The sequence below is a fragment of the Phocoena phocoena genome, chromosome 11, assembly GCF_963924675.1.
Source record: "Phocoena phocoena chromosome 11, mPhoPho1.1, whole genome shotgun sequence".
Classification (NCBI taxonomy): Eukaryota; Metazoa; Chordata; class Mammalia; order Artiodactyla; family Phocoenidae; genus Phocoena; species Phocoena phocoena.
Window position 1 is genome coordinate 95,472,553 of NC_089229.1, and position 12,308 is coordinate 95,484,860.

The window sequence follows — 12,308 nt, forward strand, 5'->3', positions numbered from 1 at the left end:
TGCTGCAGAGTACTTAGTGTATATTCGATATTAATCACTGAATCTTAGTCATGAGAGGGAAGAACAGTTTTACTTCCGTTTTTATTTTGCTGAACGTTTACTTTCTCAAAGCTGCAGGACAAAATGTACCGAATGGACAAGGCCATTCTCTCTGTGATTTCTGCTTTGTGCTCATATTCTTTTATTTACCCATGCTTTCTGCTCTCCTGCTTGTCCCCCTCATCCGCCCCTTCCTTTCTTTGTAAGGGATGCTATATGAGTTTGTTGAAGACGTCCAGTGAGGCTGAAGCCAGGGGGCAAGAAAGGGCAGTTAACTAAACAGCACTTTATTTCTTTGAGGTTCTTTGTAAGAAGTAGGGGTGTGAGTGGTGTGAATCCCCCATGGTGTCGGAGGGCAGTTAGTGGGGTTGAAGTATGCCGTAAGATTTCCCCTTGGGGAAGGGAGAATTTCTCTTGAGGGTGGTGACACGCCTTTGCCCAGTGTCCTTATCTGAGGCGTGTCTTCCTTACCCTTCCAGTCAAGGTGCCTCCTACATACAACGTCCCATCTGTTCTCCTTAAGATTCCCCCTTGACAAATCATCACTCTTTTCTAAACCCCTTTTCTACCCAGATCCATATAGGATTTGCAAGGGTAGACTAAATCAGACATGTAAATGTCTCTTGTTTATATTTCATCTGTGTCTTCTGAAAACGAGGGTCATTAAGAACTCTGGCAGGCAGCCGGAGTAACTGAAGTCTGGGGCTAGGGCTGGAGATTGGCCGTCAGGCCTTCTGGGATTTTAGCTCCTCTCCACTAAACCCAGCCTTGCTAAATGGCACAGGACAAACCTGACCCTCTTTCGGCCTCGGTTTCCCCTACCCTCCATGAAATGGAAAGAATCCTACTTTGTCTTGTTGGTCCAGCGTTGCTGGCCGTGAAAGTTTTGTCATTGTTGTTGTCTTGGGTGATGTGTGCAAAACTGCAGGAGCTCACTGCCTAAAAGAGGAAGTAAGGGAGAAAGTGGAGGAGAGGGATGGAAGGAGCAATTCGTTGGTATTGATCCGCCCATCCCTGCCTTTCTCTCTTCAACCCCCACGTTTCTGGTTTGGTGAGTCCTTCATACCACCCATAATGCTTTGCATTGGTGCAGGCTGGGGCGGGGGGTGTATGGTCTCACAAGTTGTTGTTGTTTGCATGCTTTCTTAATAAAAAAAAAAAAAAGAATGTTTATGGTTTTATCTTCCTGGCGCTGGTCTTAAATTTGTTTTTGCCAGGGTAGGAAAAGAGAAATGTGAAAGCATTTGTCTCCTATTGCCCCTCCTCACCACCCCTCACTGGGTTTGATTAGTTGACCCTGACATTCTTGGTAAGATTGATGGGAAAAAAGAATTAAAAGCATGCCTTTAACATTCTTTTTTTCAAATGCTATTAAATATAGCGAAATATTGTTGGGAGAAGCAGTCCCCCCTTGCAGCTTGATGTGTGGGCTAAGCCATCTTGCTTGCATTCTGGGATATTTTAAAGATTAAAGATACTACAATTTGAGGAAGACTTGGGTCCCCCTCTGGGACTTCCAGTGAACACTTACAGGTACTCGCCAGAGGTTTTCATTGGAAATGAGGGAATTCCAATGGTAAGGATTTCTTCAGAATACATTTCCAGGGTAAATAGAACTCTCAAAAGGAATCCAGAAATGTCAACTATTGAATCTTTATAACTATGCCAGAATCATTCACCGTGGTATCCTATACAGTAACCCTAGAAGTTAGGGACTTATACCCAGGGTCCCATGAGAAATGTTGGGATTTCCAGAAGCCCAGCTAATCATCATTATAGTAAGCCTACAGCTACCCACTATGAGATTTATATTTGCCGTATGTTTAGAGATTATGATATATTCTGAGAGTCAAACAATTAAAAGGATCCATGAATCTCTCAGCCTTGCAAGGAAACATTCAGAAAGAGAGCATTTATTCACATCAAATATATGATCAGATCAAATTGGAAGGTAGCATGGCAAATCTCACATCATGTCAGATATCATTACTGCACAACTGAAAGCATTCCTAGTGATTTGACACTTTTCCACATAGTACTTTATAACTTATTTGTAGTCCAGACCCTCCCCTCAACCACTGAACAAAGGATAGTGCCTTGTAAAGTCTAAGACATCTCATTTTCTCTTTTTCAGATTAAATCACCGTACACAGATGAAGCTATGTTGTAGTACAAACAAAACCTGAACATTTAGAGGTTTAACACATAAAACTTTATATACAGAGAAAAATGAGAAGGTGATGGGGGTTTAATAATGTTTTCTGAAAAAAATGAAAGAGAAAGAGAAGGGGGGTTGGAATGGGTCGACAAAGTAGAAGAAAAAATGTGTGATCGTGAACAAATTGAAAGGATGATGGGTAATGAATATTGGGATGCTGAATAAACAAAAAATACGAATGTGTTTGGATAAAAATCGTCATCTTTCAAAACAAGAAGTCATTTTATCACGTCTACAAAAACTAGCAGCATAAGGTCATGACTTAGAACTGTCATGGTGAATATCAGAGGAAACATCTAAAATCGTTTCAAAGGTTATCCCTGGGAAGTGGGAGTGGGAGGAAGGAGGGGGCTGGGCAGAGTGGGGCAGGAAACCTGTTAGATTTCATTATAAGCCTTAGGTTCTCTTTAAGTTATGTGCATGTATTACTTTGGTAAAGATAAAGATTAAATAAAAAAAAGAAACCCGAAGATATATCTGGTAATTACGGCATGAAAGATACACACCTACAGTCATGTTTTCTTTTAAAGTTGGATAACGTGCCCAGAGGGTACTCAGTTACATTGCAGTGAATTCAAGAATAACTGCCCTATCCTCCACTGTCTTTCTCCTTTCATTTGAAATGAGTTTCTTGGAAAGTACCAATGTGGAGCTAGAGGAGGGGAGTAATTTGCATCTTATGAAACTATTGGTTATTAGAGGCATAAAGTCTGGAAGAAGATTTAGAGGCAGGGGAGGAATAAGGGAATTAAGGAGCTTAAGAAAAGGAATGAAAGAGAGATGATTCTATCAATAGGCAGATAGAGCAAACAGAGGGAAGAGAGAACTCCCCGAACTGTGGCTTACATACTGTTTCATGAGAAAGTCTTTAGATGCCTAAGTAGTCTGTCTTTACACAATAGATGCTTATTTAGTTGTAATAATGGAAACTCAGAATTCCTACGTCCTGTATCCAGGAGTATTCCAGGTTGCAGGCATCTGGCATTGTACTCTGCTCCAGACTCAGACTCATAACTCCTTGTTTTTATAGACTTTCTTTTTGCACCTTTTTTTTTTTTCATTTAAAACTATCACCACCACCATCACCACAACAAAGCCATAGAATAAATGATCACCTTTCACTCAGGTAGGACTAGAAGAAATGGTTTTAACTTGAATCTGGAAGGAAATTAGAAAGAAATTGAATGATGGAAACATTTTAAAGGAGACTGCCTTCGCATTTATTTCACGTGGCTTTGTTTGAGATAGAAATAGACTAATTTTTACAATGCTTCCCGAATTTAGCATTCATCCGAAACAAGGGAGCTTGTGAAAACACTGTCTGAGCCCCACCCCCAGAGACCGATTCAGCAAGTCTCTGGTGGGGCTGGAGAATTTGTATTTCTATCAACTTTCCAGGTGATACCGATGCCACTAGTCTGGGACCACACTTTAAGACCCTCTGGATTGATTCTCTGACAGTTTCTGAAATCCCCTGCTCCCTATCTCTGTCGTCTTTTTAGAAATATGATGCGCTGGGTGAATGCCTAAGGACCTCTGCTTGGGTCAACTGCTCCATACTTTCACACAACTGTACTGATACTGTTTTTTTCCAAAGAGACTTTGTTTGGGGGGCAGCTGGTAGAGTGTGTCAAGTCCTCACTGAAAGCTGCCTCCAGAATTCCCTGCATGGACTGTCTTGCTTTTTTCCTAAAATCTTTCCCCAGAAGGGCATAGAGGAAGGGATTGAAGCAACTATTGGCAGATGCTAAAGCAAGAGACACATGGTCCCAGGACAACAGAGCTTCCCCAAAGGGAGTTTCTGGGCCAATAAACAGTAAGAGGGTTCCAACAATGTGGTACGGAGCCCAGCAGACGAGGAAGACAGCCACCACCACCATAGCCACTCTCAAGGTTTTGCTCCGAGACTTGGTGAAGCGGCTCCAACGCATTCGGAAGATAATGAGGCTGTAACAGGCCACCATGAGGATAAAGGGTAACAGGAAACCCAGCACTAGCCTAGTGATGGTTATTGCTACCTGGGGTGTTGGCACTTGATGGCCGTACGCAAATTGGCCTAAATCATCGTCCTGGAAATCTTCCAATAGCTCCGATGTGTATGAGGAGTTGCCGGAGGCACTAGCGAAAAGGTCTAAATCAGCAGGAAGAAAAGCATCAGAGCTCTCCAGTGGGTTAGTTCTGTGATCTTCCATGGGAAAATCACTGGGGATTGTAGCTGAGAGCTCATCCGCTGGTTTAAATACATTATAGTATGGATGTTGAACAGATAATCTAGCTGAATCCGTAGGGAGTGAATGTCCAGCAGTTCTTTGAGATATTTGAGAACAGAGGCCAGCAGTGGCTGCCCAGGGACAAGCATTTGTTTGTTGAGAGAAAGAATCTAACCGATCATCCATTTCTTCAGGCAGCTCAACAATGGAGTTGTCAAGAGACGCGTTTTCCAGTAGATCAAAGTTGAAGTCTGAATAATCCAATGATCTGTAGAGACCAAAATTGTAGCCACACATACTATGGTTGTCTATAGTGAATGTTTCCCGGTATATGAACACAGGTACGCACATTACAAAAGCCACCACCCAGATACATCCGCAGATAGTGAAGGCTGCCCCCACGTTGCGATGATTCTGGCACCAGATTGGCTTGAGTACCAAAAGACAGCGGTCCAGGCTAATGGCGGTCAGCAGGAAGACGCTGGCAAACATGTTGAGGACAATGGTGGAGGGGATGAGCTTGCACAGGAACCAGCCGTAGGGCCAGCGTCCTTGGAGAGCCAAGTGAACCAGGGAGAAGGGCAGGGAGAGGCAGCAGAGAAAGTCAGCCAAGGTGAGATGGAGAAACCAAACTGTGCTCACACTTCGTTGCATCTTTAGGCCAGCCACCCACAGCACCAGCCCGTTGCCTGGCAATCCCAGTAGGAAAGTGAAACTGAGAATGACCATGGAGAGAATTACTTGGGGCTCATCCCAGGGCTGTGATGGTAGGTCAGTTGAATTGGTCTCAGCAGAGAAAGACTCCATTGCTAAACTTTTATAAAAATATAAACAAAGATGTTAAAACTAACTTAAAAAAATGCATATTCTTAGAATTCTAACGTCCCCACATAAAGATGTGCAGTCACAAAGACCCTCACGCTCTTTTCGTTTTATTTTCTGACTTCACATTGGATTACACAAAAACATTCTCTGAAAGACAATTTAAAATCTACTGTATTGACATAGAGAACAGACCTGTGGTTGCCAAAGGGGGTGATGGGGGAGGGGAGTATTGGGAGTTCGGGATTAGCAGATGCAAACTAGTGGATATATAGGATGGATAAACAACAAGGTCCTACAGTAGAGCACAGGGAACTATATTCAATATCTGTGATAAACCATAATGGAAAAGAATATATATTTATAGCTGAGTCATTTTGCTGTACAGTAGAAGTGAACCCAACATGGTAAATCAACTATACTTCAATAAAATTTAAAAAAATTTTTTCTTTTTTGGCCGTGCCCTGCACCGCCTGTGGGATCCTAGTTCCCCGACTAGGGGTCAAACCCAGGCGCTCGGCAGTGAAAGCTCAGAATCCTAACCCCTGGACCACCAGGGAATTCCCTCAGTCATGTCTTTTAGATACGACCTCATTTTTTCCTTTTGCTGTCAAATTTATCAAGAGTTGTTTCCCCTCTTTGCGTTGATTTCCTTACCACTCATCATTTCTTTCTTATTTGTTTTTTATGAGTATAACTCGAGAAAAATAGCTTGATTATTGCAGAGACAGAAATCATTCATGGAGATAGGGAATTCCCTGGCAGTCAAGGGGTTACGACTCCACGCTTCCACTGAAGGAGGCGCAGGTTCCACCCCTGGTCAGGGAATTAAGATCTCGCAAGCCACTTGGCATGGCCAGCAAAACAAAATAAAACAAAAAAAGAAATCATTCATGAAGAAACTTAGAAAACATAAGCAAGCAAAAAATAAGAAAATAAAAATGTCATATACCGGGCTTCCCTGGTGGCACAGTGGTTGAGAGTCCGCCTGCCGATGCAGGGGATACAGGTTCGTGCCCTGGTCCGGGAAGATCCCACATGCCGCAGAGCAACTGAGCCTGTGAGCCATGGCCACTGAGCGTGAGCGTCTGGAGCCTGTGTTCCGCAGCGTGAGAGGCCACAACAGTGAGAGGCCCGCATACCGCAAAAAAAAAAAAAAAAAAAAAAAAAAAAAATGTCATATACCACTAGTCAGGGATTACTATTTTAGTATCTTAATTTACATCCTTCTGGATCTTTTTTCACATACATACACGTATATGTATGTATATTTTTTGTTAAGCAAAATTTAACAAAATTAGATTATACTGTGCATATTGGTTTACAATTTTTTTAATTGTGGTGAAATACATATAACATAAAACCTACCATCCTACCTATTTTTAGGGGTACAGTTCAGTAGTGTCAGGTATATTACATTATTGTGCAGAGCCAATTTTTAGAACTTTCTCATCTTGTAAACCCGAAACTCTATACCTGTTAGAAAACACCTCCTACTTCCCTTTCCCCGCAGCCCCTGGCAATCACCATCCTACTTTCAGTTTCTATGCATTTGACCCCTCTAGATACCTCATATAAATGTAATCCTACAGCATTTGTCTTTTTGTAACTGGCTTATTTCACTTGGCAAAATGTCCTCAAGTTTCATCCATGTTGTAGTGTGTGTCAGGATTGTCTTCCTTTTTAAGACTGAATAATATTCCACTGTATGGATGTACCACATGTTGTTTATCCATTCCTCTGTCGATGGACATTTGAGTTGCTTCCACACTGTAGCTACTGTGGATAATGCTGCTATGAACATGGGTGTAAATGCATATTGTTTGATATAAACTGCTTTCTTTTATCACTTTTATCAGTTAGCAGTCTCCACATTATACAGTAACATTGTACCGTAAGGCATACTCAGACTTTATCCATTTTTTCCAGCTGTCCCCAAAACAATCCTTTACACCTGATTTGTCAACAGTTATATCCAGTCTAGGATCACACTGCATCAGGATGTTTCTTAAGTCTCTTAATGTAGCATTGTTTCTCTTCTTCAAGGACACTGGCTTGTTTTGGGGTCTGTTGTTCTCACCACTCACTTCACAACCCTTTGTAATTGCCCCATCACGCTGCTAAAACTAACTCTAGATAACAAACCCAAGCATCTTTTTCTCTGTCTTTATCCTCCACAATATCCATGTCATTCGATACACTGGCTTCTTAACACTTTCTTCTCTTGGCCTCTGTGACATTACCCTTCCCTGATTTTCAACAGTCCCATAAACATACCCTACTTTATAGCTTTCCTGAACAACTCACTATTCCAAGTCAATACCATTTTCTATTCCTTGGCTATGCTGTTTACTTCTATATGGAATTATATCCTCCACCTTAACCTCCTCTTTCCTCCATTCTTAATCTCTATCTGTTGAAATCCTAGCCATTCTTTAAGAGCAAGCTCAAATATATCTTCCTTGAAACTTCTCTTATAATCCCAGTCATAATCTATTTCTTCAGCCTCCTATTTTTGGGCGTGTGGGGGGGTTGAACTTCTTTTCATATTCTCTGTGCAATGATGCATTTCATCTTGTACTATAATTCTTTTTGTGGCTGTCTTATCTATCATTCTGGCCTTAAGCTTCATAATGGTAAAAAAGAATCTTGTTCCTAAATGCTTGTTCCACAGAATTTAGCACAATTAAAGATTACTTGAATGGATAGATGCTCATTTTGGGGGTTAACTTTTTTCTTTTTCAACTAAATGAAAAATTCTTATGCTTGTCCATTTAATCCAGTAAGGATGCTGTCTCTTCTAACTTCCTTTTTTGTTTTCCAGTTCCTAATTCTTACTGGCTGTAACAGCATTTTATGTTTCCTTTTGTAGAAGTCCAAAATACTGTGTGACTTGAAGCTGTTCTGCTGAGTTTACCAGCTGCCATAGGGATTAGCAGAAGTTAAAATAACTAAGACAACAAAATACTAAAAAAGAAGAAGTGATTCTCATTCTCCGTTCGGTAACCTTGCTTATTCCAATATTCAAGTCCTGTCAGGGTCACTTCCTTCGCTTTTGTATGTGGCAGCTACCCTGATCCATTGTCCTACACACATATTCACGCATAGACCCATAAAATATTGAGAGACCGATAGTCATAGAATTCTAGGACTGAAAGGAAAGTTAGCAATCATCTCTTCTTGTCTCTATTTTTATTTTGTAGTTTTGGACACTGAAACTCAGCAAATTAGGGGACTTTTACATATTCACAACTAGGAGGGTTGTCATATCCTCGGTCCAATGACTGTCAGGCCAATACTCTTTTTACTACAAATAATCACATAACTGAAAAGCCTTTGGTGTTGCTAATAAAGGGAAAGGCACCAAGAGCCGCACAATAATAAAGAATAATAAGGAAGTGATAAAGATTGAAAAGAGCAAAATTCCAATACAAAGAAATTGAGTCATCTGGCGTGAGCTATATTTTAAATATTACATAGTATCTGTCTTGAAATGAAAGTATATATGAATCAGAATCTTAAAAATCTTTCTGGGCAAGATAACATTTTATATTTCGACAAGTGTTTTGGCTGAAAAGTACCTCAACATTTTTTTTTTTTTTTTTTTAGCTTTCAATACTGAATTGGCCAACAAGTAATTAAAAAGATAAGTAAACTCCTGAAACCAAAATTCAACTATGATAGGGAAAGAAAAATAGATTCCAGAATCAGAACTAATGATATGATGACAGAATCAGTAGCAATAAGGAATGAGCAAAATAAATAAATAAGAGAAATGGAACGAGGAAAAAAAATATATATATTAAGAAAAAATAGGCAGGGGCTTCCCTGGTTGTGCAGGGGTTAAGAATCCACCTGCCAATGCAGGGGACACGTGGTCAAGCCCTGGTCTGGGAAGATCCCATATGCCGCGGAGCAACAAAGCCCGTGCGCCACAACTACTGAGCATGTGCTCTAGAGCCCACGAGCCACAACTACTGAGCCCACCTGAAGCCCACGCGCCTAGAGCCTGTGCTCTGCAACAAGAGAAACCACCGCAAGGAGAAGCCTGCGCACCGCAGTGAAGAGTAGCCCCTGCTCGCTGCAACTAGAGAAAGCCCACGCACAGCAACAAGACCCAATGCAGCCAAAAATAAATAAATTTATTAAAAAAAAAAAAAGAAAAAATAGGCAATCGATGATTTGGAAAACAAAACTATTGGAGAAAGCTGGAATCAAAGGTGAGAAGGAGAAACAGCCAGTTTAAGACAGGGAAAAATGATGTAAAAATTCAATATTAGTTCCAGAATGAAAATATTAAGAACAGAGGTAAATAGAATGTGGAATATTTAGAAAAAGAAAAAGGTGGACATGGGAATAAAGCAAAAGAAATAAAAGTTGGGGAAGGAATAAGGGGAAATAGAAAATAATGACTCTCAAACCATTATCAATAATGAGCAAAACAAGCTGGGCACAAGTCCTCAGGTGTATCTAGGTTTCCTTACCAAAAACCCGAGATAGTAGCTGAAGACTTCAGTATGGATCTGGAGGTCTCCACAAGTCCTGTCTTGACCACAGTCAAGTTTGTTTAGGAAATTTGCTGAGCACCTCCTCTTTCCTCTCTCTCTTCGTTTCTGATGATAAATGAAACCCAACACTTTTGACAACTATCTGACTCCACAGAAAGAGTTTCAAAGTGAGTCATTTCTAAATGTTTCTTGTAAGAAAAGTAAGAAAAACAGAAGTGGGAGAGCATGGTTCTCAAAAATTTTCTGCAGGACACAGAGTATGCTTATAGAGAGAGTACTTTTTACATCAGCTTCCCACATTATAGGTTTTTGGATTTGCTTTGTTTTGGAAACGCACAAAAATGATCCTATGGTATGTGAGAGTGGGGGTGGGGAGTAACTGGGGGGAATGACCTGCACAACCCCATGTCATGAATTTCAAGTAACATCTCTTATATGCTTAATATGTGTCAAAGAAGTTTGTCGTGCAAAAATCAGATGAATTAAACTATGTTCTAATCTCTAGAGATGCACAGTCTGGTGAGAGTATGTACCCATACAACAACAACAACAAAAAACACCTGTAATACAATTCAGACTATAATGATAGAAATAGCAGTAGAAGTAAAAGAGTAGAAAATAACATGTAGGGCTGTATTTAGCCTGAGGCAATCTAGGAAAGTCTTAAGGTAGAAATAAGGTCTGGGCAGGTTCTTCAAGAATTATGGGACTTCTCTAGAAAGAGGTGACAAGCTGTTTACTTTTACTATCTTTATTATTATTATTTTTTTGGCCATTTCAGGGCATGTGGGAATCTTAGTTCCCCGACCAGGGATTGAACCCCTACCCCCTGCAGTGGAAGTGCAGAGTCTTAACCACTGGACCACCAGGGAAGTCCCCACATCACACTTTTTAAATTATTCTATATTATACCATTTAGTCAATTATTCCCCTTTTCATGGATATTCTGTTTTTATCAAATTTTAAAACAGTTATAAACAATGTTTCCATGAGTACTCTTGCATTCTACACATCTATGAAAATTTCTGTAGAATAGTTTCCTAGGACTGTAATTGCTAAACCTATGTATGTGAATTTACATTTTTGAAAGGTATGGCATTTCCCATTAAAGAGACTCCACCAATTTACACTTCCATCAATGGTGGCAAGGGTATCTATTCCATTTGCAAAAGGTAAGGTCTTTATCATTAAGTTCAGTATCATAAACAAGTACTCTGCTCTTAATATAGACACTATGCTTTGCACTGTAGGAGATGCAGAAGCAATGAAAGATGTAAATATATAATTATAATTGAGTAAGGGCTGCTAGCAGGGTAGTCCTGGGAACATGGAAGAGGGAAAGACATTCTCACTGAAACAAACATGAAGATAATGCACTGAAGAGATAACACTTGAGCTGGGCTTTAAGGCTGGGTAGAAATGTGACAGACACTAATAGTGCTATAAAATAATTTATCTGTCTCTCTGCCCTACTAGACTAAGAGTTTGTGCCTATCTCCAGAGCCTGCTACCATGCCTGGAATAATACATGTCTGGGGCACCAATGAATGAATGAATGAAAGTTTGGTTGAAAAGGATGTTGGCTTTTGAATATAATTCAAAGAATTAATTTGAGTCTTTAAAGTTGTTTCTGGTGTGGATCCAGTTTTACTGATTCCTCTTTCTCTAAAGATTATACAGCAATTAAAACCAGTTGGAGAACTTCCAGCTGTATTACTTGGATTTTCAGATCAGGAAGGAAATTACTGAAAACACCTTGTGAATAGGGCTCCTATTTCTAGATGGCTTCTGTCCCTTCTTATAAAGTACTAGTTTTATGGTGTAATGTGGAAAACTTGGGGGGAATTTATGTGATTCTCTTCTGTTTTGTTCCTTTTTAATATCTAATTACAAGTTTCTAAGCAGAGATCAGATGCTTTGGCAAGAGTGAAGTTTTGAATATATATTGCAAACACAGCCATATTAAAACATTTTATGAGTCACTGATTGATTCTACATTTTCAATGATGGAAATCTGTAGTCATTTGGCCAAAATAAGAATTTTAGAATTGTATAATCTCTAGCCTGCTCTGTCTGAGAGAATTAAAAACAAATATATGACAAAGTTTCTGTCCTTAAGGACTTTGACGAAGAATGATTGGATTCATTATTAGACCAAGTATAATTATAACTCTAAGTGAAAAAATAACCAAGTGCCAAAAACTATGGATGACATAGACAAATGCTATGGCTAGCTAGCAAAGGACAAATCTGATGAAACCTGGTGGAGGTTAGAATTAGCTGGACGGGCTTCCCTGGTGGCACAGTAGTTGAAAGTCCGCCTGCCAATGCAGGGGACATGGGTTCGTGCCCCGATCTGGGAGGATCCCACATGCCGTGGGGCGGCTGGGCCCGTGAGCCATGGCTGCTGAGCCTGCACGTCCAGAGCCTGTGCTCCACAACGGGAGAGGCCACAACAGTGAGAGGCCCGCGTACCGCAAAAAAAAAAAAAAAAAAAAAAAAAAAGAATTA

The 12,308-nt window shown here is 40.3% G+C and overlaps 1 protein-coding gene across 1 annotated transcript; it reads right to left on the reverse strand.

Moving 5' to 3' along the window:
- Positions 1–3,819: 3,819 nt before the first annotated feature.
- On the reverse strand, positions 3,820–5,274 carry C3AR1 (complement C3a receptor 1). The gene has a single exon (XM_065886556.1). It carries the CDS (start codon positions 5,272–5,274, stop codon positions 3,820–3,822), a length of 1,455 nt encoding a protein of 484 aa, XP_065742628.1.
- Positions 5,275–12,308: the final 7,034 nt, after the last annotated feature.